Source organism: Mesocricetus auratus, unplaced genomic scaffold (genome assembly GCF_017639785.1).
Source record: "Mesocricetus auratus isolate SY011 unplaced genomic scaffold, BCM_Maur_2.0 Super-Scaffold_100051, whole genome shotgun sequence".
Classification (NCBI taxonomy): Eukaryota; Metazoa; Chordata; class Mammalia; order Rodentia; family Cricetidae; genus Mesocricetus; species Mesocricetus auratus.
The window spans coordinates 3,524,410-3,552,288 of NW_024429228.1; the positions used below are offsets into that span (position 1 = coordinate 3,524,410).

Below are 27,879 nucleotides of genomic sequence, written 5' to 3' on the forward strand. Positions count from 1 at the left end.
CCTCTTCCTGATGCTCCCTCCCCCGACCAAGGAATGTAATCTCAAGGTCTCACGCCGACAGCCATCACACAAGGACATTAATTCGCACAGGGACAGGAGAGAACGCTTGGCTGACTCCCCGATACGGGTTTGGTTTTTGTGTTTTGTTTTGGTCTGCCTCCACTGCACACAGATTCTTCTCACAGTACTCCTGCGCCACGGGTTGTGAGTGGCCGGGCTCCTGACGCTAAAGCTTGCTCAGAGATGACGTCATGCGGCCGTCTTCCGGGGCTCTCCGCGTCCTGGGCACGTCCGGCCTCACTCCTGCCGGAGGGTTTTCCCGCAGAGAGAAGAATCTGGCACCTCATCGCGTCCTCGGCGACCATGAGATAGGCGTGGCACTCCGCCGAGTCCCGCCGCCCCCCGCACCTAGCTCCGCCCGGTCCCGCCCTTGCCCCGCCCCGGAGCCCCGCCTCTCGCGCGCACGCGCCGGCCCGCTCGCCGGCAGTGACGTCAGAGGCGCGCCTGGCTTTGGTGCGTGCGGGCTCGGAGGGCGCTCGGTCATGGTGCGCTGCGGGGGCGCGTTGTGGAGGAAGGTCCGTGCCGGGTGTCCGTCGCCGCTGCCCGGGGCCGCCGCTCTCTGTGCGGGAGAAGCGTGTGTCTCTTGGTGTGGTTAGGCCCGTGGGGGGGTCTCCCGCCCTGGGGATGGCCAGAGAACGCCATGGCTCGCGGGAGGGACCCTGGGGTGCTCGCCCGCCTGCCCGCCCGCCGCCTAGACGCGGGGTGGCCCTCGGCGGCTTTTGTTGGGGCTCTAGTTATTTAAAGTAGTGCCCGTAGCCTGTTTTTAATGCGTTTTTCCTCCCTTGTACGGCTCTCAGTGTCGTTCTGAAGACCTTTTCTGGAATCCGAACTGTGTAATTGTTGTGCCTCTGACAGATTTCAGCGTCTATGCAGTGACTGTCTTAGAGTCCATTTTCATGGCAATCTGCAACCAACCACTTCGGTTTAAAAACAAAACACACGCACACTCAAACTAGTAATGGTTTTTGAAAACTAAAAGTCATCTTACTTAAGCCATTTCCTGTTAACTAACAACCATTGTAAGATCCCTTAATAAAATCTAGAAAGTAAAGAAAAAATCACATGTTGAACATAGCTTTAAAAGCCCTTACCAAGAGTATATGAGTGTGGTCAATCCTCACTTTTGTTTGTTTGGTTTTCCAGACAGGGTTTCTCTGTGTAACCCTTGCTGTCCTGGAAGCCACCACCGCCTGGCTTAATCTTCAGATTTTTAAAGCCCAAGGTATTTCTGATACCTAAGAGTGTTGCAGATTATCAAAAATGTGAATAGTAACATAATATTCTCTGTAGTTTTAAAGCCTGGGGTTAATACACAGGATCTTTATAAGAATTTAATGATTTAGTGAGGAAAATAGAGACACTAAATGTAGAATAAGATTTCAGGCCTGTCGTTGTGGCACATGCGTTTAATCCCAGCAGACACAGGTGGATCTCTGTGAGTTCTAAGGCAGCCTGCTCTACAGAGCCGAGTTCCAGGATGAGCTCCAAAGCTACACAGAGAAACCCTGTCTCAAAAAACAACAAAAAAGATTTCATAACGTTTAATCCAATTTCTGTGGAAGCCAGCAAGGCAGAGTAAGAGTCAATGAGAACAACATTCTACGGATGCCTCAGAGCATAAAACCATATATATTTTTAAAATTGTATTCATTTTCATTTTATGTGCGTTGGTGTTTTGCCTGCATGTATACATCTGTGTGAGGGTGCAGTACCCTTGTAACTGGAGCTACAGACAGCTGTGAGCTGCCGTGTGGGTGCTGGGAACTGATCTGAGGTCCCATGGGAGACTATGATAGTGTGAGTAGTGAGTGGCAGGGAAACTGAGGCAGAACGTTGCAGGGAAAAGACCAAGGAGGAGTGGGAAAGTTGTAACAAATAAAAACACCACTGGGATGACAGGGTGAAGGACTTGAATACGGTACTGTGAATGCTGTTTGTTATTCTGTAAGCAGTGAACGTCATGGTTGTTTCTGTGTAGAGGATAATACAGACATCAGGTTCATTGAGAAAAAAGAGCTCTTGGCTCTCAGTAGTGGATGCATTCAGAAGGAATGATGAAACATTGAAAGATCATTCGAGTTCACAGGGGAGGTTTTAAAAGAACAGTGGTAGTAGAAAAAGAATTAGATTTCTGGGAAAGCCACAATTACAGTGAAAAGCTATCCATTTGTTCAATCTTGGTCAATGAATAAACTGATAATTATTTGAGGGAACAGATTTCGCTGTTGCTGGTTTTTTTGTTTGTTTGTTTTTTCTTGTAACATTTTATTTTGGAGGGAACATCAATTCAGTTTCAAGATACCCATCAACAAGTTCTGCTTTCAGTTGTTTTAAACTACTAATGGCTTACATTTTTTCCTAGCGTTAGTTACTGCGATCACCCAGGAGAGAAGGTTTAGCATGAAAACAGAAAGAAAGGGCAGAGACCTTGAGGATAGGTGAAGCAATCAGTGGGAAATGGAGGTGATCTAAGAAAAGGCTGTGCAAATTTCATGCAGAAAACTTTGACTTCTTGAAAGAAGCCTCAGTAGGATGAAACTAGAACCTTTAAATTGATGTCACTTGGTGTGTAAACATCCTTTCTCCCCTCTCTTTCTCAGTATGGAAATTTCATTGATAATGTAAGGCTCTTCACCAAGGGAGGAAGTGGTGGAATGGGCTACCCTCGTTTAGGTGGAGAAGGCGGAAGAGGTGGCGACGTCTGGGTTGTAGCCCATAAAAACATGACTTTAAAGCAACTTAAAAACAAATATCCTCAGAAACGGTTTGTGGCTGGAGGAGGAGCAAACAGTCGGTAAGTGCTTATTGCATGATTTTAGCATCATGAAAGGCAAACCCTTCTGGGGAAACAATATAGAACTTGACTAATAACTCCAAGTAAATTATTTTCTGTGGTTCTAACCAAGCAAAAGTCTAACAATGACTATTTTGGTGGTTTTGACCTTTATTCATTTATTCTCCCAGTGTCTCTTTTGCATTTCCTCTATGGGAATAGGTATTATCTCAATCCCTACTTTTTTCCAGACTTACCTTGGGCAAAATTTCAGCAATGACACTGCAACTCACCACCATGAAAAAAAGTCTTTCATCTGTAAATCTTCACCCAGATATAACCATTATTTGCTTTGAATAGACTTATCTAATGCAGTTCTGTGTTTACACAGAACTGTAATTATGTGTTTGTATATAAAATCCAGCATAAAGAAATAAGATAAATGGCTGGGTGTTGTTGGCGAACGCTTTTAATCCCAGCACTCAGGAGGCAGAGGCAGGCGGATCTCTGTGAGGGTCAAGGCCAGCCTGGTCTACAGAGGGAGTTCCAGGACAACCTCCAAACCAATACAGAGAAACTCCGTCTTGAAAAAACAAAACAACAACAACAAAAAAAAGAAATAAGATTAAAAAAGCACAATACTTTACAACCTCTTCTTTTTAGCTTAACCCCTTCATGCCTAAAGTTATTATACACAAATACTATGTATATCATAATATTTGAATTAATATTTTGTCATTTGCTAGGTTAGGCTCGTGTTGATGATGTTTTTTTTAAATTGAATGATACCCTGTGTACTCTCTGTAATATAGTAGCCCTGTTTCTTTATTCAAATGCTTATGTTCAATTTTTTGATAAATTCCTTCAAGTGGAGTTTCTGTTAGAAAATTATACCATTATACCAACTTATTTTCATGTAAGAAGTTTTAAAGTAGCCAATTAGCTTCTTATAATTTAAGTACTGCCAGTTGTGGTCAGTTCTTTAGAAGATTTATATATTCATTGAATTTGCTGGGGTTTTCTACTTTATTTGTACTGTAGCAATCATCTTTGTATTTCAAATATTAGTTCATTTCAGGTTGAAATGACTTTTAGTGGTTGGCTTGCTAACAACTTATTTCTATTTTTACAGGACACAGTATAAAATGTAAAATAATAGAAATAATCTTTAGTATTTAACCTTTTAGTATCTATGTTAGTGAGAAGGGTTGATTGCTAGTCGCCTTTGTAAATCATTTAATTTTGTAGTTTTTGTTTTGTTTTTTTGTAGAGTTAGTGCACTGAAGGGCTCCAAAGGAAAAGACTGTGAAATCCCTGTGCCTGTGGGCATTTCAGTAACTGATGAAAATGGTAAAGTTATAGGTAAGTGTGCTGCAACTTCTGAGCTTCCAACATTAATTTAGAAAGCAGTACAGTAGCCTTTTACGGCTCTCTCCTCGTCATGCGGGTTCTCAGGATAAAGCTCAGGTTATCAAGGTTGGTAGCAGGTGCCTTTCCACAACAAGCCATTTCACAGAAGAAAGCTCTTTAGCATTTATAGTTTTAGCTACTAGCTTATTTAATGTTCTTTAAATGTACATGAAGAGTATTCAAAACCCTGCTGCTAGATTTAAGATGGCTTTCAGGAGGTTAGGGTACCTACTTAGTTTTAAAACATATTGATCACTTTCCTATTTGCTGCTTACAAAAGTGTTTTTTTTGGGGGGGGGTCAGTATTTATTTGCCTTGTGTTGGTGGAAGACAAACACTTTGCTTCTAAGCTGCCAGCCCTAGGGAGTTGCTTTCAAAAACGTTGTATTTTTTTTTAATAAATTAAATCATAAGTTTAAACCTTTCGATTTCTAAATTGGAATTTCTTGGCATGTATTTGTGCAAAAACAAAATATAATGTATTATTAGTTTTATTTATTAATGCTTGTTGTCTTTCCTTTTAAAGGAGAACTCAATAAAGAAGAAGATAGACTTCTGGTTGCTAAAGGTGGCATTGGTGGTAAATTACATACAAACTTCTTGCCTTTGAAAGGCCAGAAGCAAATAATTCACCTTGACCTGAAAGTTATAGCTGATGTGGGCCTAGTAGGGTAAGTATTATTTGTATTTGTATCATGCTTTCAAGCAGACCAAGACTATAAAATAAATGTAAATAATAATTTGGGGCAGTTAATATTCCTAGTCTATATAATTTGTATGTTAGCACTGGATATGTGACCCAGGCTGCCTGTGGCTGGCTAGGGAGAAGGCATGAATGAGGAAGTCCAGGAGGCTTACCAGGCTCGGCCCTAGGGGAGGAAGTCAGAGGTGTGGCTGGATGGAGGGGTTAGATAAATCACACAAGGAACCTGTGGGTGGTGGCAGGGCAGGTGGGTCCTTAGGAATATTGTTTACATTACCCTTAGTTTAATTATTTTGCTTAATGCTTATATTTAATATTTCATATAAGGCAGACCCTTAATGGAAATATAGCAGTAAAGACAAAAGACTTTAAGTTTTAATGTTTTAAACCCATATTTACTCATGTAGAAATATATTACAATAAGGAAATTAAAGATACATAGATTTAAGATAGTCACCATATTGTTTAATTTGTATTGTATTTTATATGTATGAGTGTTTTGTCTTCATGTAGATCCATGTACTACTTGTGTTCGTGACAGAAACCAGAAGGCACATATGTGGTGGCTGAGAATTGAACCCAGGTCCTCTGGAAGAGCAGCCCATGCTCTTAACCACTGTGTCATTTTTCCAGCCCTTTGCTTAAATTTTTTAGAAAAAAGTGGGGCTAGAGAGATGGCTCAGTGGTTAAGAGCACTGACTATTCTTCCAGAGGTCCTGAGTTCAATTCCCAGCAGCTCACAATTATCTGTAATAGAATCTGATGCCTTCTTCTGGCATGCAGGGATACATGTAGATGGAGTACTCATACCTAAAATAATTTTTTAAAAAAGTAAGACAAATATGTACACTTTTTGTTGTTTGTTTGTTTTTTGTTTTTTCGAGACAGGGTTTCTCTGTATTAGTTTGGAGGTTGACCTGGAACTCACTCTGTAGACCAGACTGATCTCAAACTCACAGAGATCCATGTGCCTCTGCCTCCAGAGTGCTGGGATTAAAGGCATGCTCCATCAACGCCCAGCTGTATATACAGTTTTTGCAGAAAGAAAATAAAAGAACAGTTTAGTTATTAATCCTACCGCTCTAAAATATCAGTTAATGGTATATATATTTCTAATTGTATGCACATTTTATTACATCTATTTGTGTTTGTGTATTTATGTATGGACGTGCAATTGCTACAGTACATGTATATAAATCTCAGGTATCAAACAGAAGTCAGACTTTACCCACTGAGCCATCTTGATGGCCTCTTGATGGCTGTTATATACATATTTTTTGGAGTTATTTATAATTGTAAAATATTGGAAGCAATATAAATGTTTGTCACTAGAAAGCTGGCCGGGTAAGTTGTATATTAACCATTGAAAAGTTGTTTTTAATGTCATGAAGTTTAAAAGCAGGTCAGTCAACTATGAAATATTCTAAAAAAATCAAGGCATACTGTATTGGTCAGGGTTCTCTAGAGGAACAAAGCTTATAGAATCCAGGGCAAAGGAGCATATTAAATGATGCTGTGTACATGGCAGCAGAAAATTCTAAACTGTGTAAAAAAGAAGCTCTATAGGACAAATGACCCAGTTTTTTTAAAAATAAATTGCAGGGACTAAAAAGATGGTTCAGGAGTTAAGAGCACTGGCTGCTCTTCCAGAGGTCCTGGGTTCAATTCTTAGCCACCATGGTAGCTCACAACCATCTCTAGTGAGATCTGATGCCTTCTTCTGACATACAAGCAAAACACTGAATATATAATAAATAAGTCTTACAAAAAGAAAAATATTAAAAAATAAATTGCAAAGACAAGCAAAATGGAGAGAAGCTTATATGAAAAAGAGATTTCAGAAACAGTCTAGCTAATATAATGCCAAAGCTTTATTTGAATTTGTATCTAAGCAATCAGATTTTAAAAATTGGATACTTCTGAGCTGCAACTGACCTGAATGTCTCCTCTCTGAAGAGTATCTTACATGGAATCAGAAATCACCATGCAGGCTTCCAAAGGAGGAAGGCAACCCATTTCCACCCACCTGTGATGCCTATGACCCATATCAGTAACCAGCATGGCACCCTAACCCTCAGGATGCAATAGTGGCATGCGTACATTGGCAGTAAATAGCAGCTCTCTGATTGGGGTTAGGACATACTCAACAAGAGGGAAATCATGCGTGGTGCTAGAAACTCAGTAACTACTGACTGTATGAAATCATTACATGGACTGAACAGGTTATAGTTGGGAATAAGTGTGTGTTATGGAGTAATGCATGTAATAACAGTTCATGAAAGAAGAGAATTTGAAGGAGAGTGGGGAGGAGAATACGGGACAGTTTGGAGGGAAGAAAAGCAAGGAAGAAAGGTTTCAATTGTAATCTTAAGTTTAAAAAACTAAAAATTGGTAGTATATTAATCAAAGCAGGTGATTACTATGTTAATTACTTCTGTATTTTTGTCTGTTTGAAAATGTTCATAATCCAGAAATCATTAAATAGTGTTTTGTCAGTGTTTGGTTAAAGATAGTGAATTTTGGGGCTAAAGAGCTGGCTCATCGGTTAGGAACACCAGCACTTCTTCCAGAGGACCCCAGTTCAATTCTCAGCATTCACATGGCAATACACAACTGTCTGTAACTCCAGGGGCTCCAACTCCTCCTTCTGACTTCAGCAGGCACGAGACACACATGTGGCACATAGACATACAAACAAAACACCCTTATACATAAAGAAATTAATTGAAAGGAGAGAGTGAATTACAAGGTTTTGAGCTTTAAAAACTCATTCGTAATTGTGTGTCTGTGGGGTATGAGCACGAGAGTCCAGTGCATGTGGACTGCCCAGGATGGATACTGCATACCGAAGCAGTGTAAACTCTTCTTAACCCCTCAGCCATTCTCTCCAGCCCTGAAGTATTCATTTTGTTTACATAAGTAAAAAAAAAATGTACTTTACTCTCTTAATTCTTAAATTCATATCTTTACTTTATTCATAAATATATTTTCTCAAGTTTTCCAGTATTATTTTGGACTTACAACCTTTTGTGGAGAAGACTGAGGAATTGACTCTTTGGCCTCTTGAATACAAAGTACACATTCTACTACTGAGCTGTATCCCCTATATTCTAATCTTAACTCCAGAAATAGTCAAGAAATCTACTTCTTTTGAGGGGGTGCTTTTTGAGACAGGATTTCTCTGTGTATCTTTGCTGTCTTGGAACTACCTCTGTAGATTATGCTAGTCTTGAACTCAGAGATCCACCTGCCTCCTGAATGCTGGGATTAAAGGTGTGTGCTAGAAATGTACTTGATGTTGGAACATAGTCCAACAATGGACTCATGTGAGGGAATTCCAAGAAAACAAGACAAGAGTCTTGTGACTTTGGTTTCTTCAAAACATGAGATTGTTCTTGGACTGTGTTTTCACACTCCTTCCAGGTATAGCAGATAGGACTGAGTTGACTTCTGTAGTGAGGTATCTGTCCCTCCCACTCCTGTGGCACTGACCACGCCCCTTTGGGTGTGGTCACAGGTGAGGATGTAATGGAGGAGAGGACTAAATCTGGGGTCCTGGAACCTAGAGCGCTCTTGCTTTGGGTCGGGTCACAGAGTACAGCCTGGGTGGATCCTTGGAGCTGGAACCTGCAGCGGCCACCCACCTCTTGTGTAAGTGCGTTCTCCACGAATAAACTTCACTCGACCTGTACTGAGTCTAGTGAATCTTGATTCCCACACACTAGACTTCAGCTGTTGTTATTCATGTGCCTCTATGGAAGAAACCTGTTTTTGCCATGGGTGGCTTGTCCTTGGGATTGGACACCTTACTCATGGGATTCTTCTTATCTCTCAGAGTGTAAATTGCCTGAAATTAGGCTACTGCATAAGACTGTAGTTCTTCTCATTTTTAGGCCCCACTCTCCAGGTTCACACCACCAACTAGAGCAGTAAACACTTGAAATGTTTGGAATCCAGAAATATGCAACTATTAGTATTTGCTATAATGAATATGTGCATTGTATTGTTACAGTATGTAATGTATTATTTCAGATTCCCAAATGCTGGAAAATCTTCTTTACTAAGTCGGGTGTCCCATGCAACTCCTGAGATTGCAGATTATGCATGTAAGTATAATTGGTGCATTGCATAAGAATAATAAAAATCCGAGTTCAGCTTTCATTTGAAGACTTTCAGCAGTTAGAATCCATGCATTTCTTTGTACTCTTTCAGACCACTGCCATCCTCACAAAAGTTTCCTGTCCTTGTTAGGAACTTTGCTGCATCTATTTCTCTGTTGCACAATCACTTACTTGGTTTATATAGGATTTTATAAGTTGCTTAGCTCTTGTTGCACACTTGATAAATACTGGGAAAACAGATGAACATTTTTACTAATTTTATGAGTATTTATTTCTAGAAACCATATTAGGCTATGCTGCTAGAAAAACTGATAAGCAAAACCAGCAGTTATATTTATACTTAGATTATTGTAAGGGAGAAAGGAATGTGCGTGCGTGCATCTCAGTGAGGATAAGGAAATGAAAGGATTTTTTTCCAAATTTATTTATTTATTATTGTCAGAAGAGGACACCAGGATCTCATTATAGATGGTTGTGAGCCATGGTTGTGAGCCACCACGTGGTTGCTGGGAATTTAACTCAGGACCTCTGAAAGAGCAGTCAGTGCTCTTAACCTCAGAGTTTTTTGTTAATGAGTATAGATAAGTATAGACCTTCTTGATAGAAGGTTTGGCCAAGCTATGAATAATAATTTGATTTAATGCCTTCGTATAGAGGTTAAATATCTTCAAGGCATGAAACAACCTGTACTCGGCTTAGTAGTTACGAGAAAGTTTGTCTAGAGAACATGAAGTAAGAGACAGAGTGAAGTGAGGTTAAAGTAAGATCAAATTGCATGGACTGTGTGGCTTGTCTTTTATTAAACATCTTAAGAGTATTTGGAAAACTTTATCTAAGGAATAATCTAGACTTTCCAAAAGTTCTCTCAGCCTATAATATAGAAATTGATTGGCATAAAGCATTAATGAATTTGATTAGTACGCTAGTGCAATAGATAGATGAGATACAATGAGAGATTAGGTTAAAGGTATTGAGTGAATCTAATAGAATTATTTGCCATTATTAAACAAAAAAGCACAGAATGGCATTAATCTGGAAAATAAGATTGACCCATTCAAAACTTAGAATCTGATGAAGTAGTTAATTTTTGGTCTAATGCTATTAGTTACATAGTGTTTGTTTTAACACGTGAGACTCTGTAGAATAAGCATGGAGGTGTTCTAGTTTGCTTCTCTTGCTGTGACCAACACTATGACCAAATCTACTTGGGAAGGAAAGGGTTTATTTGGCTTCTAGGTTATAAGCCATCAGCAAGGGAAGCCAAGGCAGGACCTCAGGGCAGAAACTGAAGCAGAGACCACAGAGGAATGCTACTTACTGGCTTGCACCTCCTGCTTGCTCGGCTGCCCTTCTTGTATAGCCCAGGACCACCTGCTCAGGGGTGGCCCTGCCCACAGTAGACTAGGCCTTTCTCCGTCAATTAGCCATTTAAAAATTATATGCATACATATACACGCATACATATATACATATCACATAGAATGCCTACAAGCCAAACTCTTCAGTTGAGGTTCTTCTTCCTTGCGTTTGTCACGTTGACAAGCTGGATTAGCCAGGACAGACGGAAAGACAAAAAAAGTCCTAAGTGGTAAGGCATAAGCACAACTCACATGAGAACGGATGGAGGGATTTTACTTGGCCCTGTGAGGTGCCTTAGTGCACAGGTTCCTGCTGCTAACCCTGGATTGTATTTACATTTGGTGCAAGTAGGCTGTCCTCTGACCTCCACATGCATACTATTCCATGTAACCCCCCATGTAAATAAATACATACGTAAAGTTAATGAATTTTTAAGGAGAAAAGAAAGACAATTTTTAGTGCAGAATCAGCGATTGTGATCAGAACCTAAATTCTGAGCCCCTAAGCATTGTCAAGCTGCCCCTGGCTATGCAATAGCACCCCAAGCCAGAGCACAGAAGTCTGTCTTTATAAAAGTGTGATGTGAATGACAGAGAAAATGCAGCTTCCATTTCATTAGAATGGGAGTAAATATTCAGAAGGCACATAATTTTCATTCTATATACAGTGCTGGCAATTTTCTAGAGAATTAGTCCTCTGTTTTTTCCTTTATTTGCTGTTCTTTTTCCTTTCAGTTACAACACTAAAGCCTGAACTTGGAAAGATTATGTATAGTGATTTTAAACAGGTTGGTATTTAAAGGGAAACAACACATGCTTAGAGGTTTAATTTTTTTTGCTATTATGACTTTTAAAAATATTGTTCTTTATTTTGGTGTGTGTTTGTGTAAGGGCAGATGGGTGTCAGTCACTGGAGGTGGCAGTTGTGAGCTGCTTGAGTTGGGTGCTTGGAATTGAACTTGGATCTCCCATGAGAGTCTTAGTGGCTGAGCCATCTCTCCAGCTAAGTAGTAGGATGCCTATGGTCTGGGAGGAAAAAAACAAAGAGGATTTTGTTGTTGTTTTATGGTAAGTAAAACTATGAACAAAGAATTCTGTTCAGCATTATTAGAGTAAAACAAGTGTAGGAGTTTCTGTTCTGCCAGGTCCTGCAGCCCGTTATCCCCAAATAAACACACAAAGACTTAGATTAATATATAAACTGTTTGGTCAATGGCTAGGGCTTCTTACTGGCTAGCTCTCTCTTAACTACTAACCAGTTCCTATTAATCTAAGTATTTCCATGTACTCTTGGCTTACTGGGTAATACCCCGTCATATTACTCCTTCTGCCTCTACATGGAGTCTCTCTGGCGGCTTCTTTCTGCCTTTTCTCACCAGAATTCCCTTATCTCGTAGCCCCGCCTGTACTGCCTGCCAGACTACTGGCCAATCAGTGTTTTATTCATCTACCGATAAGAGAGACATATACAGAAGGACATACCCCGTCAAACAAATTTATTCTTGGTCTTCCAAATGTTATGCTTATGTTATCCCTATAGAATTATGTCTTCTTAATCTGCATCTTGTCAGATATACCCATATCGCACTACCCCAGTGAACTGTTACTCTCCAAATCCTGAAAGTTCTTTCTATAGAAACTATGGTGCTTCTATGGAAACTTTCATTCCAGCTTTCTGCTTCTGGGGAAGATGTTTCATTGAGGTTTGCTCTACATTCTTTATTAGGAAGGACTATTCTTTCTATACACAGAGAAGCCTGTACATGGGTGTTTCTAGCAGCTTTATTCAAAATTACTAGAGCTTGGAAACAATCAAGAACCTCTTTCTATGTGAGTGGATAAATTGTTATACCTGGAGAATGGAATAGTCTGTTCTAAAAATTAATGGGTTATGAAGCCACGAAAATATAAAGAAGATATTGCTCAGTGAAAGAGGCCAAAAGATACATTAAAACATATGTACACACTAATTAATTATTTAATTCAGTTATTTGTGAAAAGAAAATTACACACTTAACTCACTATAACTGTTAAAGTAATAAATATTGAACTAACTCCTCAATATCTGTAGATTGGTAGACTAATGAGTTAAAATGGGACTGAAATACTTGATTAAAAAACTTTAACACATTTCAAAGATGCCATAGAGTGATTAATTAGAAACTACATGTGGTTTGAAAATTTGGGAATAAATTGAACTTTGTTTTCATCTATTTTTCTTTTTCATCAAATCATTAATTTGTATTAGATTTCAGTAGCTGATCTCCCAGGATTGATAGAAGGAGCACATATGAACAAAGGAATGGGCCACAAATTCCTCAAGCATGTAGAGAGAACCAGACAGCTGCTTTTTGTTGTAAGTCATATACATACCAGTATGATATTCAAATGAATTAACTTGGTTTTTCTAGAAATACTTTGTAAGTAAGATTAAAGAGATAATGTGCTACAAAATCCTATTTTCATCATTGATGGACTATGTTGTATATCTTATGGAGGCATCAAAAATTTTTATAACCTGGTAATATCACAGCCATCTTATATGTGTGATCATACTCTGTAAGTTCATATAGTGATAAAATCATTGGACATGTTTTCAGAATGCAGCCCTGGTATTAGAAAGTACATGACTGTACTAGTAAATATCACTCCAGTAAGCCTGTTTGAATGGGGGACAAATCACTATGTAATTGCTACTATACTATATGTACATTTGGCCATAGTTATCAAGATTTGATTCCTTGAGATTTTGGCATACTCTTAGAAGTATCTCTTTTATTCTTAATTAGTGATGCCTGAGTTATGGAAGAGATTGCTTATATTGATAGCAATTGTCTGTACTAGTTTTTTATCAGTGACTCATTCTATAGTATTGCTTATAGTTATTGTGACAACTCAATTTCTGTTCTTGCACTGAATGACTAAATTACCAGTAAAATATAGATTGAGAAATTATTCTTTGAAATTATTGAGAGAGAAGAGACATTGCTAGGCATAGAACTGAGTAACTATTTTATGCTCTGGGTTTTCTCTTCTCTCTTTTTTAGGTTGATATTTCTGGATTTCAGCTTTCTTCTGTAACTCCATACAGAACTGCCTTTGAAACTATAATACTTCTCACAAAAGTAAGTTTTCTGATGTCCTGTGTTCTGGAGCTAGTTCCCCATGTGTGGGAGTCACACAGTAACTAAAATAACCATCTTGTTAAAGATTGCTGTTCCCAGTTCTTCAGTGCTCACCCACTCCTCATGACCTGGGTGTCACCCTCTTGTGCTCCACAACCCTTCACATCTTATCTCGCTTCTGCTCTGGGGTCTGTCTTCTTGAAACATCCTCCACTTAAAAACTCTCCTCACTTTTTTTCTTCTCTGGTGGAGGACTGGTGATCAAACCATGAATGTAGACAAATCCAGCACTTGTCTTACCATTTAAGCAAGATTATTGAGAGTTATTTTGTAATCTGGCCTACTTTCATTATTTCTCATTCCTTACAGTAAACGTACACTTGACTGCTAAATCTGTAATAACCAGATCTTTTGCTTACACTACAGATTGGATACTTACTAGGCATCTGTGATTGAGTGTCATGTTAACCCCTCAAAGTAAGAAGCAAAAGAAAAAAACAATCTTTCTTGTTTTAATTCTTTAGCCACCCCCATAACTTTATTTAAATTTACTCCTAAATATTTTCAAAGAATGCAACAGTATTAAATTGTTAGCCTATGAGTCTTTTCTCTGTTGAGTCTTGTTACTTGCATTTGGCTCTAGGCACAAAGTCAGCTGCTTCTGGGAAGTCATGTAAGCTAATATCTTATTCGCATGGTTTAACAAAAAACACTTTGTGAATTTCCTTTGTTTTATACTTATTGGGATTTATTGCCTTGTGGCATTAAAGAAAGATCACCATAACCTTCATTTATATACATGCTGTTATGAAACTTGGCTCTTTTTTTTTATTTAAAGGAGTTGGAGTTATACAAAGAGGAACTGCAGACAAAACCCGCACTCTTGGCAGTTAATAAGATGGACTTGCCAGATGCCCAGGTTAAACTTGACGAGCTGATGGAGCAGCTCCAGCGCCCTGCAGGTGAGCATCTGTCACTTTCGTGGTCCTTGGTACTAGCTGTATACAGAGAATGTTGAGGCTTTTTGGTTTTTTCTTTTTGGTGGAGGGGTTAAGTTTTTGAGACAGGTCTCCTGTAGCCCAGACTGGCTTCAAATTTGCTAGCTTGAATTCCTGCCTCCACCTCCCAGGAGCTGGGATTATAAGTGTGTACTAGTATGACCAATAATAGCAAAAATCAATGGGAAAGAAAACCTGTAGTTTCTACTCTGAGAAACTATATTTGAGAAAGAACACATAATGTATAAACACTGAAATAACATTGGCCAGTCATTATCAAGTCTCAAAGTGAGTAATACAGTTAAGTTAGAGAAAGAAAAGAAAGATTACTTTGATCCAAAAGAATTAAAATTTATGTGGACCTTTAAAGGATACAAGAGAGGACCTAGAGATGTCTCGGCCTTTGAGAGCCTGTGCTGTTCTTGTAGAGGAGGACATTGGTTCCCAGCACCCATGTCAGGGGCCTCATAACTACCCAGAACTCCAGCCTCAGGAGGGTTCGATTCTTCTTGTACTCACACACACATCTACATACCCAGACATCCACTCATACACTTCATTAGAGATAAAATAAATCTTTTCATTTGATTCTTGGGTTTATTAGTTTTTGTTTCTTCTTATTTTTAGATAAGGTTTAATAATGTAGCTATGGCTGCTTTACAAATCACTATGTAGATCAGGTTGGCTTTAAACTCAGAGATCCACCTGCTTCTGCCTCCTTAGTGCTGGGATTAAAGCTGTATACCCTCGTGACCACCTGGAAATAAAATAAAAATTAAAAAAAGAAAGCAAAGCCAAAACACAAGAAATGTGGGTAAAAGGAGAAAAAGTCAGCAACTGGACTCTGAAACATTAGTCAGTTTTATCAGCACTACAGTTTTGTCTCACTACTACACACTGTGCTTTAACAAACCTAGTAGGGTTTTACTGATTTTTTTTGAGATTTTATATATTTATGGGTGTTTTGTCTGCATGTATGTCTTACACCATGTGCATGCCCATTGGAAGGTGTCAAATCTGGGACTGGAGTTGTAGATGGTTATTAGTTAGCTTGCTGGAACTGAACCAAGCTTCTCTGGAAGAGCAGCCAGTGCCCTTGATCCATCTCTCCAGCCCAAGAGCTCATAGTTTTAAGAGGTTTTCTGTTTAATTGTTAATGTAGTAACTCCGAAGAATATTAGTTTTTAGAAAAGAATATTTAGTCCTATGGCTATATGACTCAGAAAATCGATCCTGTGACTGAAAGGATTTCTCTGAATTTCTTAAATGGAAATATTTCCACTATGTCAAAAAGTCCCTGTTCTGTTGCTGTGAAAAGGCATTATGACCAAGGCAGCTCTTATAAAGGAAAACATTTAACTGGGGGCTTGCTTACAGTTTGAGAGGCTTAGTCCATCATCATCATGGGGGTGGACAGGGTGGAGCATGGCACTGGTGCAGTGTCTGAGACCTACATCCTGCTCTACAGGCAGAAAGACAGACAGACAAGACACTGGGCCCTGTATGGGCTTTTTGAAATGCCAGCCCACCCCCAGGGATGTACTTCCTCCAACAAGGCCACACGTCCCAATCCTGTAATTCTAGCAAAGAGTTCACTTGAGACTATGAATTCGAACATAGGAGCCTACAGGGGCCATTCTTACTCAGAACAACACAGAGACTTCCTACAGTTTGGCAAATGACTGTTGCAAAACAGTGTTGTCCTGACAGAGCTTCCCATCCTGGCGGGAGCCACGCACCCCAGATCCCAGGTCTTCTCTTCCACCAACGGGACCAGGGGACCAGGTGGGAGACTACGCACCCCAGATTCCTGGGCTTCTTCTCCACCTACAGGACCAGGACTAGGACCAGGAAGAGGAGAACTTCCAGAGTATTGGAGTTGCTTGCACCTACCGAAAGGGAACTCTGGTCCCCTAACCACTAGACCAATAAGGGACTCTTTCTGTACCCACTAGAAGAAGAGATAGGAAAGAAACAATACAAAAACATACTCAGCAACAGAAAAACAAATATGACACCACCAGATTTTAGAGACTCCACACCAGCAAGACTCCAACATTCCAATGCAAGTGTAGCAGAAGAGAATGACCTTAAAAACAACTTCATGAAAATGATGAGGCCTTAAAAGAGGATATAGGAAAATCCCTCAAAGAAATGGAAGAAAAACCAAACGAAAAAATGCAAGAAATGGAAGGAAAAACAAACGAAAAAATGCAAGAAATGGAAAAAAAAAGAACCAAAAAATGAAAGAAATGGAAGAAAAAACAAACCAAAAAATGAAAAAAAAACGCAACAAGTGGACGAAAAGACAAAGCAAAAATTGCAAGAAACAATGCAAACAGTGCAAGGGTTGAAAACTGAAATAGAGACAATAAAAAAAAAAAAAACCACAATCTGAAGGAAGGCTGGAAATAGAAAAGCTGGGAAAACGGTCAGGTACTACAGATACAAGCATAACCAATAGAATACAAGAGATGGAAGAGAGAATCTCAGGTGTTGAAGATACACCAGGGGAAATTGATTCATCAACCAAAGAAAATCTTAAGTCCAACAAATCCCTAACACAAAGCATCCAGGAAATAAGGGACAACATGAAAGACCAAACCTAAGAATAATAGAAATAGAAGAAGGTGAAGAAAACCACCTCAGAGGGGCAGAAAACATATTCAAAAAAATCATAGAAGAAGACTTTCCCAACCTAAAGAAAGACATGCCAATGAAGGTACAAGAAGCTTACAGAACAACAAATAGAGTGGACCACAAAAAGAAAGTCCCCTTGCCACATAATAATCAAGACCCCAAATATACAGAATAAAGAAAGAATATTAAGAGCAGCTAAGGAAAAAGGCCAACTAACATATAAAGGCAAACCTATAAGAATTACGCCTGACTTCTCCATGGAAACTCTGAAAGCCAGAAGGTCCTGGATAGATATTCTACCAACACTAAGAGACCATGGATGCCAGCTCAAACTACTATACCCAGCAAAGCTCTCAATCACTATAGATGGAGAAAACAAGACATTCCATGACAAAACTAGATTCAAGCAATACATATGCACTAACCCAGCCCTACAGAAAGTTATAGAAGGAAAACTTCAACCCAAGGAAGTTAACTACAACTAGAAAAACATAGGCATTAGATAATCCCACTTTACCAACAGCCCAAAGAAAAAAAGGGGTGGAATTCCACCAACAACAACCATTCCAAATCAGAGAAGAATGATCAATCAATGGTCATTAATATCCCTCAATATTAATGGCCTTAACTTACCCGTAAAAAGACACAGGCTAACAGAATGGATTAGAAGACAGAACCCATCCTTCTGCTGCATAGAAGAAACACACCTCAACCTCAAAGACAGACATTACCTCATAGTTAAAGGTTGGGAAAAGATTTTCCAATCAAATGGACCCAAGAAACAAGCGGCAGTAGCAATCCTAATATCTAATAAATTAGACTTTAAAATAAAATCAATCTTCGAGGCCAGGCTGGACCGACAGCCTCCAAAACAATACAGAGGAACCCTGTCTCGTAAAAACCAAAAAAATAAAAAAATAAAATCAATTAAAATAGATGAAGAAGGTCATTACATACTCATCACAGGAGAAATCCACCAAAATGAAGTTTTAATTCTGAACATTTATGCCCCAAATACAAAGGCATCCATGTTCGTAAAAGAAACATTACTAAAATTCAAATTACATATAAAGCCCCACACACTTATAGTGGGAAACTTCAATACCCCACTCTCACTACTAGACAGGACTACTAGACAGAAACCTAACAAAGAAGTAAATGGTCTAATAGAAGTTTTGACCCAATTGGGATTAAGAGACATCTATAGAACGTTCCATCCACAGAAAAAAAGAATATACCTTCTCACCACCACATGGAACCTTCTCAAAAATCAACCACATACTTGGCAACATATCAAACCTCAGCAGGTACTAAAAAATAGGAATAACTCCATGCATCTTATCAGACCACCATGCATTAAAATTAGAATTCAAGTACAACACAAATTGCAGAAACCCTACAAACTCATGGAAATTAAATAATGCACAATTGCACCATTCCCGGGTCAAAGAAGAAATAAAAAATGAAATTAAATACTTCCTAGAATTCAATGAGAATGAAGACACAACATAGGCAAGCCTATGGGACACTTTGAAAGCAGTGCTAAGAGGGAAGTTCATAGCACTAAGTGCCCACAGGAAGAAACTGGAGAATGATTACACTAGAGAATTAACAGCATAGCTGAAAGCTCTAGAACACAAAGAAGCAAACTCACCCAGGAGGAGTAGATGCCAGGAAATAATCAAACTGAGGGCTGTAATCAGTAAAGTAGAAATTAGGAAAACAATACAAAAAAAAATCAACGAAACAAAGAGTTGGTTCTTTGAGAAAATCAACAACATAGACAAACCTTTGTCCAAACTTACCAAACAGCAGAGTGTGAACATGCAAATTAACAAAATTAGAAATGAAAAGGGGGATATAACAACGGATTCTGAGGAAATTCAGAGAATCATGAGGTCATACTTTGAGAACCTGTACTCCACAAAATTTGAAAATTTAAAGGAAATGGACAATTTTCTGGATAGCTATCACTTGCCAAATTTAAATCCAGAAAAGATAAGCAATTGAAATAGACCTATAACCCCTATGGAAGTAGAAGCAGTCATCAAAAGTCTCCCAACCAAAAAAAAAAAAAAAAAGCCCAGGTCCAGATGGCCTCAGTGCAGAATTCTACCAGAAATTCAAAGAGCAACTTATACCAGTTCTTCTCAAAGTATTCCACACAATAGAAACAGAAGGGTCTTTGCCAAACTCTTTCTGTGAGGCTTCAATAACCTTGATCTCCAAGCCACACAAAGACACAACTAAGAAAGAGAACTTCAGACCAATAACCCTCATGAACATTGATGCAAAAATACTCAATAAAATACTGGCAATTCGGATCCAAGAACACATCAGAACAATCATTCACCATTATCAAGTAGGTTTCATCCCAGGGATGCAGGGTTGGTTCAACATACGAAAATGCATCAATGTAATCCACCATATAAACAAGCTGAAAGACTTGATCATCTCACTAGATACAGAAAAAGCCTTTGACAAAATCTAACACCCTTTCATGATAGAGGTCTTGGAGAGATCGGGGATAACAGGAACGTACCTAAACATAATAAAAGCTATATACAGCCAACATCAAACTAAATGGGCAGAAACTCAATGCAATTCCGCTAAAATCAGGAACAAGACAAGGCTGTCCATTCTCTCCATACCTTTTCAATATTGTACTCGAAGTTCTACCTAGAGCTATACGACAACAAAAGGAGATCACGGGGATACAAATTGGAAAGGAAGAGGTCAAACTTTCACTATTTGCAGATGATATGATAGTTTACATAAGTGACCCAAAGAACTCTACCAGGGAACTCTTACAGCTAGCTGATAAACACCTTCAACAAAGTGGCAGGATACAAGGTCAACTCAAGAAAATCAGTAGCTCTACTATATACAGATGATAAAAGGGCTGAGAAAGATATCAGAGAAACATCACCCTTTACAATTGCCACAAACAACATAAAATATCTTGGGGTAACGCTAACCAAACAAGTTTAACATCTGTATGGCAAGAACTTTGAATCTTTAAACAAAGAAACTAAAGAAGCCCTCAGAAAATGGAAAGATCTCCCATGCTCTTGGATAGGTAGGATCAATGTAATAAAAATGGCAATCCTGCCAAAAGCAATCTACAGATTCAATGCAATCCCCATTAAAATCCCAACAGAATTCTTCACAGACCTTGAAAGAACAATATATCAAATGACCGCACCAGGGTCATTTTTCTTCTCTTGAAAATCATTCCCCTACATGATGTATATGTAGAACTATCCCTGAGTTCCTAAGTTAGTCCTGGGACATAAATACTCCCTAATCGTCTTCATTCTTTTATAACATTTGCTTTATTAGGTCAGTAGTTCCCTTTGCTTGTTGATCTTGCAAGTGGCGGTACTAAAATCAGGGGTAACTCGGGAGCCTGTATGTATCCTGAGACTACTGCAGTAATTGAGTCTGTCTCTCTGCACTGTCTTGGGTGTCTGACTCTTAGAAGCCAGGCTCCATGATGATTTCCGTGTGCCCATTTTAGTCTGTATGACAGTCAGTTCGCTGTCCCATCACCTCACATCCAACTCCCATGGTGTGAGGGAGAAGATGAAGTCATGTAGCTCTGGTAGACCCTAAGTGATTGATTGGACTCAGAGAAAATGATTGCCTTTGAGCTATTGGGCCTATAATGCTGCAGTTTTAAATGTGGATCCTGCTGTCCATTTAAGTAGTGCTAAGCCTGTGCCTGAGGGAAGTTAAAGCTTATGTGTGTGCTAAGGCAAGCAGAATGTCTTTATGGGAACTTCCTTTCAGGGTATTTATTTTGTCTCATTCAGTCTCCTCAAGCAAATTTATTATTCTTTTAAGTATTGTCATGACGTAACCTAATATTTATTCTTCATTTGGTTTAGAATAAATTCGACAGTTACTTACCAAGTATTTACCATGTGCTAAAAATTGTTAATAGTAACACAAAGATCCCAAGAGCTACTGAGACAGGGCAGAGCAGGAGAGAGGATTTCCTGGAGCGAGCTTGTCAGTTCCTTGCTTCTCTGTAGTTTTGACTTAACTTTTAAAAAGGCCATGAAAACCCCCTGTTCTTTGTTTCAGAATTTCTGCATTTATTTGAAAAAAGCATGCTTCCAGAGAAGGCTGTGGAGTTCCAGCATATCATCCCCATCTCGGCGCTTACTGGGGAAGGGATCGAAGAGTTGAAGAGCTGTGTGAGAAAGTCACTGGACGACCAGGACAGCAAAGACAATGATGCATATCATAGGAAACAGTTGCTTAGTTTGTAGATTCCCGTACAGCATCTTAGAGTAAGCCACATCCAAGTGTGCTGTTGCCGTTGCCACTCTAATGTATTGGTGGGATACTCTTTGGTTCCAACAAAGAAGGAAATCATGTTATTTGAAAGACAAATGGGTGTGGAATGCTTTCTGTTCAAAGAAGCCAGGCAGGCACAGCAAGACAATTATCACGTGATCTCACCTTACACGTGGAATCTTAAAAAAAACATTGAACAAGTGGAAATCCTGGAAACTGGTGATTTTTTTTTTGTTTGTTTTTTGTTTTTTGTTTTTTGAGACAGGGTTTCTCTGCACTGTTTTGGAGGCTGTCCTGGAACTAGCTCTGTAGACCAGGCTGGCCTTGAACTCACAGAGATCCGCCTGCCTCTGCCTCCCAAGTGCTGGGATTAAAGGCGTGCGCCACCAACACCCGGCGGAAAGTGGTGATTATTAAGGATGGGTAATAAAGGGTTAAGAGAGCTGCTCAAAAGATACAAAATTTCAGTTACTCTATGCAGATCTGTTGTATAGCTGATTGTTTATAGTTAGGACCCTGTGTCATGTTTCGAAAATTTGCAAGGAAGTGTTCTGACCACAAAAATATCTGAGAAAATATATTTAAATTAGCTTTATTTTGTATTTCAATGCACACTGTATATGATGAAGATGCATGATATTGCAGTCATACTAATTTGAAAGCTTTTCCACATTTATAAGATAAGTCTTTATCAGTAGGTTTCCCGATATAGGTGTCATCATTCCTCTTCCTCCTCTTCTGGTATTAACTCAGCAAAGCAATTTCTTTTTGCAAAAAGCATACACAAGCCCAAACTGGGGTAGCATGCACACCGAGACCATCATGTTCCTATATTTTATCACTGTTGTGGGTGGTGACTGGGTCTCTTCCCATTGGTGGGAGCTCAACTTCATGGTCTGACTAATGCCTGATTGGGTCAAAGGCGACGGTTCAGTAAACACAAATCCTCCCTGGCTAAACTACTTGGATGTTAAAGTTTCTCACAACTACCCTGTCTTTATTACATTATTTTTCATTTTTTTCCCCCAAATTTCGGTGTTGGCCATTTGAAGCTTCTAGGAAGAGTAAATGATTCATATGCTCGGTGGGTGATCTTGCCTTCCAAGATCCTAATCCAGGATTCTTAATTCCTAATTAAAGTATTTATACAGTACTTAAAAGTAGAGATTTTTGCCGGGCATTGGGAGCCAACACCTTTAATCCCAGCACTGGGGTGGGGGGGCAGAGGCAGGCACATCTCTGAGTTCGAGGCTAGCCTGGTCTACAGATCGAGTTCCAGGACAGCCTCCAAAACAATACAGAGAAACCCTGTCTCAAAAAACAAAAACAGATAGAGATTTTTTTCTTTTGGTGAAAGTTGTTATAAAATATGCACATTCACTTTAAAAAATTGTTTTAAAAATGCAAGCAGTATACCGGAGCACGAGGCAACTGACATTTCTGTTTGCTGAAGCCCTCCGGTCTCCCAGATAAGCACTGTCAGAACCTTACATTTCTACAGGAAGTTTTGCATTTCTATTTTTTTACCCAAAGGAGTTCATTGTAACTTTCTCTGACGTCTTTTTTTTCTTTTTTCCTTTTTACAAAGTAGCAGCAAGTTAATGAGCTCTAAACATTCCTGAGCTAAGCATGGTGGTTTGGGCTGTAACCATGCACTTGGCAAGAAGTGGGGAATTCTGAAGGCCTCCTGGGCAGCTTAGGAAGTTCTAGGCTGGTCTGGACTTTGTAGTGGGACCATGTCTCAAAAATGTTGTTCTTTAATAGTATGCTTTATTTTAGTATTTTGTGTGTACTGGTGTTTTGCTTGCAACAAAAATCTGCGCACCGTGTGCATGCAGTGCCTGCAGAGGCCAGCAGAGGGCGTCGAATGCCCTGAACTGGCACTAACCTACAGTTGTGAGCTGCCGTGTGAGCTGGAAATCAGACCCAGGTCCTCTGCAAGAGCAGCCAGTGCTCTTAACTGCTGAGCCACCTCACCAGCCCCTCTCTTTAATAATACATTTTCTCTGTTAAAAATCACTTGATAATTTAGTGCTTAACAACAGTTGTAGTAATTGACCCCTTTTTAAAAAGTGGGTTTTTAACAATTGTGTATTGATTGAACTAAAGTTTCTCCTGACTTGATAATGTGGGTGCTTTTATAAATATCCTTTCAGTTTGATCCTAGCTTCTGTTCGCTATGCCTACCTCTCTTCTAGTACCTGGACTGGTTCTTCCTGTGTGGCCTTTTCTTCTTTACGCAGGTACTTACTGAGCACTATGCAGGGTGTTACACGTGGTGGGTTACAAAGAACAGACAGATCCTGCTTTACTGCACAGCAGAAGCTGCAGGGAGCGCATGGCCTGCCTCACAGCACGGAAGTGCAGCTGAGGGAAAGCACCAAGTTGTTACCATTGTCCATTGGTGCTGTTTCTCACTGACAAGCAGTGTCGGGACAGCTTCACGGGGTGAGGTCACCAGTCTGCTCTGCTCTGCTTTTGTCCTTCATGAGGGACGTAGATGCTGAAGATGAGTCATATGCTTGTCAGTGATGCCCAGACTACTACTAACACAATCATGTTCCACTTATTAGGATTTTCTAGTTATTGAAGGTATAGTCTATTTACCCTCTTTTCAAAACAAAAGCAGAAGCCCTAGATCTCATAAAACAATTGCATGTGTGCGTGCATGAGTGTGCCCACATGTACACACCCATGTGCATGTGCAACCGTGAGGCCTTGGGTTGGACTTCTGGAGTTACAGACCTTGCAGGGTGCTAGCCTTGTTACATTGCATGCTGGGATCCGAACTTTGATCCTCATGTTTGAATAGCAAGCACACATTTTAATTGTGAGCCTAACTCTTAATGGCCGAGCCATCTTCCCAGCCCCCAGCATCATATTCAGTTAAAGGAGAAAATCAAAAAGCAGCTTTGTGGCTAATTAATTTACCTTGAAGAACATATTTTAGCATTTCTTGAAATAAATTTTGTTCCCCTCCCATGGCTATTCAAGTTACCTTTCAAAATACCTACTTTTAGATATTTTCCTTTTAAATGATAAATATGTGCTAGCTATGTAAAGAGAGATGTCTGCTTTTCAAAAGCACTAATTTATTTATAACGGCATGTGTGCCGCTGCATACATGTGGAGGTTAGAGGACAGGTTTATGGCGTTTGTTTTCGTCTTACACCTTTAGATGGGTTGCAAGGATGAAGCTCAGGTCTCCACACATGCAGCAAGTACTTTACCCCCTGGTCTTCTCAGTGCCCAGTCTGCTTTCATAACACGACAGCTTGAATCAAAGGTGCACTACCTCAGGTTTTACCCCGCTCTCCAGTAAAGTTTGTTCCCACCAAGCTCGGGTGCCGTGCATCCAGAGAAGCGAGAGATTCTCTTGAGGTGGTAAATGCAAGCTAAAGATCTCTTGATAAACACAAAGAAGTACACAAGCACGCGAAATATTTTCTGATTTGTAAGGGTAGACTGAAAGGACAGCAAAGGGTCATTCCATGCAAAAATTTATAGAATGAAAATACGTTAAAAGTGTTTCGGTGGTGGCGGGTGCTGCTTAGTGATAGAACACTTGACTCATGTACAGTGCTCTGGGTTTGACCCTCAACACCACAAATGCTCAGTTATAGTGATGAAAATATTTCAGAGCAATAGCATAAACGCTTTTACTATGGTTTTCAAAAATTAACAGAATACAAATACATATAAGATACCTTATTTTAAAAATATGAAAAATGTTTAAAGAATATAATAAATTTAATGTATACCTTTAGTTCCTAAGAGTACTGCAAATTTGATTTAAATCTGACTTTACTTATATAGAATAAACAAATAGAACAAATTTGGGATTTTTTTTTCCGAGACAGGTTTCTCTGTGGCTTTGGAGGCTGTCCTGCAACTAGCTCTTGTAGACCAGGCTGGTCTCAAACTCACAGAGATCCAGCTGCCTCTGCCTCCCGAGTGCTGGGATTAAAGGCGTGAACCACTACCTCCTGGCCAAATTTGGGAATTTTGTCTGAGTACAAGGACTGCGCTGTTTGTCACATGAGCTAAAATAGTACTGTCACCATAGGCTATGCACTTAGACATGGGTATCATCTAAATATTTCAGTACATTTCCTCCTGGCCTTTTTTTTTTTTAATGTTAACTGGGACATATAGGAAGGCTTTTTAAAAATGTTCTGAGAAGCTGGGATGGTGGCATATTTCTTTAATTCCAGAGAGACTATGAATCATTACGTTTGAGGCCAACCTGATCCACCAAGTGAGTTTCGGGTCAACCAAGGCTACATAGACTATCTCAAAAAAAAAATGTAAGTAAAAAAATGTTTTTGATGTTATGAGTCTCAAATAGTATATTTTTAAAGACATTTGGGGAAATAGTCTGCTTTGCAAAATTTTATAACTTGGGATTAAGCCAGTGAGGTGGCTGTTGACATCAAATGCTGGCAGTTAAGACATTGTACTGCAAAACCAATGGAAAGTAAAGCAGGCTATTATTTTATTTTTCCTTAAAGAGGTTATCTTGATTATATTTCTGAATTCTGACTGTTTTCTCTTTTCTGATTAAAATTGGTAGTAGAGGGAGCATACCCATCAAAGGCTTCATTTCTGTCTTTGTGTGGGTGTTTAAGTTGGGGAATAGAAAGTAGGCAATAGAAATGGAAAGAGGGATAGAAGAAAGATAATTTTGAATGTTGAAAATTCCTTAGGAGAAACAGGTATGGTCATTGCCTCTGTTGACTATGATTGGTATGAAAAAGGCAGCGGTGATCTTAGCTACTATTTCTAATCATAGCCACCCACTCATTTGGGGCAAATTATAATTTTAAATGTTTTCACCATGTGACAGTTTATTAATAATTATCAGATACTTGGAAGACTGTAGAGGAAGTTATCTTCTTTGTACATACCATTAAAGTATCTACAATAGAAATTAAGTCTTTGGGATGCTCAGATACCAAGCTGGTGAAACATAGCTACTGTCTGAGTCATGACCTTTGAAATACTTGGAATTTGAAGAACAGGATATGTGGTTTATATTATAACTAATTTTGAAGCAATATATGACAAAGTATTTTTCCCATTTGTTTTCTAAACTCTGAGAGTGTTCAAAGTTGAAAGCAAAGGACAAAAGCTTCCTTTGTTCATGACCTCATATTCCATGTGGTTTGCTGAAGTTGCCAGTGTTTTCTAGTCAATGCCTTTATTTCTTTGTTGGTTATCAAACATTATTTTGGCATTATTTCTATATAAAAAGACTTGAAAAGACTGGTTTAATTTTATTGTATTGAGCAAGAAGACATAATTATACAGCTAAAGTATACCTTTATTTCTATTTGTATATGATTTGCTACGAATTGCAGGCAGGATATGGAGACTGTTTTAAGTCAAGGACAGATGTTGAGTAAAAGCTTCTGACTGGAAGGATTTGAAACATGATTAAATAAAATAGCAGAAGCCCCTAGTCAGTTGCATTGTAATAGGGGAAACAAGAGTACTATATAATAATTGAACCTCGGTTTCAAAAACAGATCTTTCCCAGAAGTGGTACCATTTGTCATCAAGAATAGTAAGAACTGGATGATGAACACAGATGGACTTTCCTGTGAAACATAGACCATAAAAGCTAATCTATTTCAAAGAACCAAAGAACCATTCATGTTCTAATTCCAAATTATATATTCCTTCAAAAGTCTAAGGCACATGTTTCTCTTTAAAAAAAAAAAAAAGACTGGGGCAGGAGGTAGTAGTGGAGTCATCATGGTTACACTAAAAGGTGTACAAACCAGAAAACAGGTACAGGCAAAGCCTCTAGACAAACTTGAGTAGCATCCGCTGTCCCTCCTCTCCTCAGGTGGTGACTTTGTTACAGAGTGGAAGTGTGCTGCAGTGTGATAACAGCTCTTTAGCCCCAGCTAGTTGGGAGGCGTGGGAGGAAAGGTAACAGTGTTCAGTCTGGGCTACATAGAACCCTGACTAAAGAATGAATGAATGCCATTGTTTTTAAGGCCGGGGATATCGTTCAGTGGCTGAGTGCTTAGCATGTGTGAGACTATAGGTTCAATCCCCAATATTATATCTACATACAATGAAACATGCTACCATACTTCCTATTATGGACTGTACTATGGATTCCTAACAGTTTTTGAAAATACACCAAAAGACAGTTTTCTCTTTTCCTGTGCTGTGTTCTTTTCTTTCTTATTTTTTAAAAATTCACTCTACACTGCCCAGACAGGCATTTGATTGAATTCCTGGGCTGAAATGATCATCCTGCCTCAGCCAAGTAGCTATAGGCATGTGCCACCACACCTGGGCGTTTAAGAGCTCAGGGTGTTGTCTGTTTAACTCACTGGGAACGGTCTTCTCTTGCTTTCTTTGTTCATAAT

General features: G+C 39.2%; 1 protein-coding gene across 2 annotated transcripts; it reads left to right on the plus strand.

The window, feature by feature from the left end:
• The first annotated feature begins 456 nt into the window (after positions 1-456).
• On the plus strand, positions 457-27,667 carry Gtpbp10 (GTP binding protein 10). 2 transcript variants are annotated; one of them, XM_013123481.3, is made up of 11 exons: positions 493-575; positions 1,204-1,282; positions 2,661-2,854; positions 4,104-4,195; positions 4,770-4,914; positions 8,979-9,052; positions 11,161-11,213; positions 12,674-12,781; positions 13,473-13,550; positions 14,389-14,512; positions 21,278-27,667. In XM_013123481.3, exons 3-11 carry the CDS (start codon positions 2,715-2,717, stop codon positions 21,463-21,465), a joined length of 1,002 nt encoding a protein of 333 aa, XP_012978935.1. In that variant the 5' UTR covers positions 493-575; positions 1,204-1,282; positions 2,661-2,714; the 3' UTR covers positions 21,466-27,667. The 2 variants fall into 2 exon arrangements, with proteins under 2 accessions (XP_005084041.1, XP_012978935.1); XM_005083984.4 differs by lacking the exon at positions 1,204-1,282 and having other exon boundaries at positions 457-575.
• The last annotated feature ends 212 nt before the right edge of the window (positions 27,668-27,879 follow it).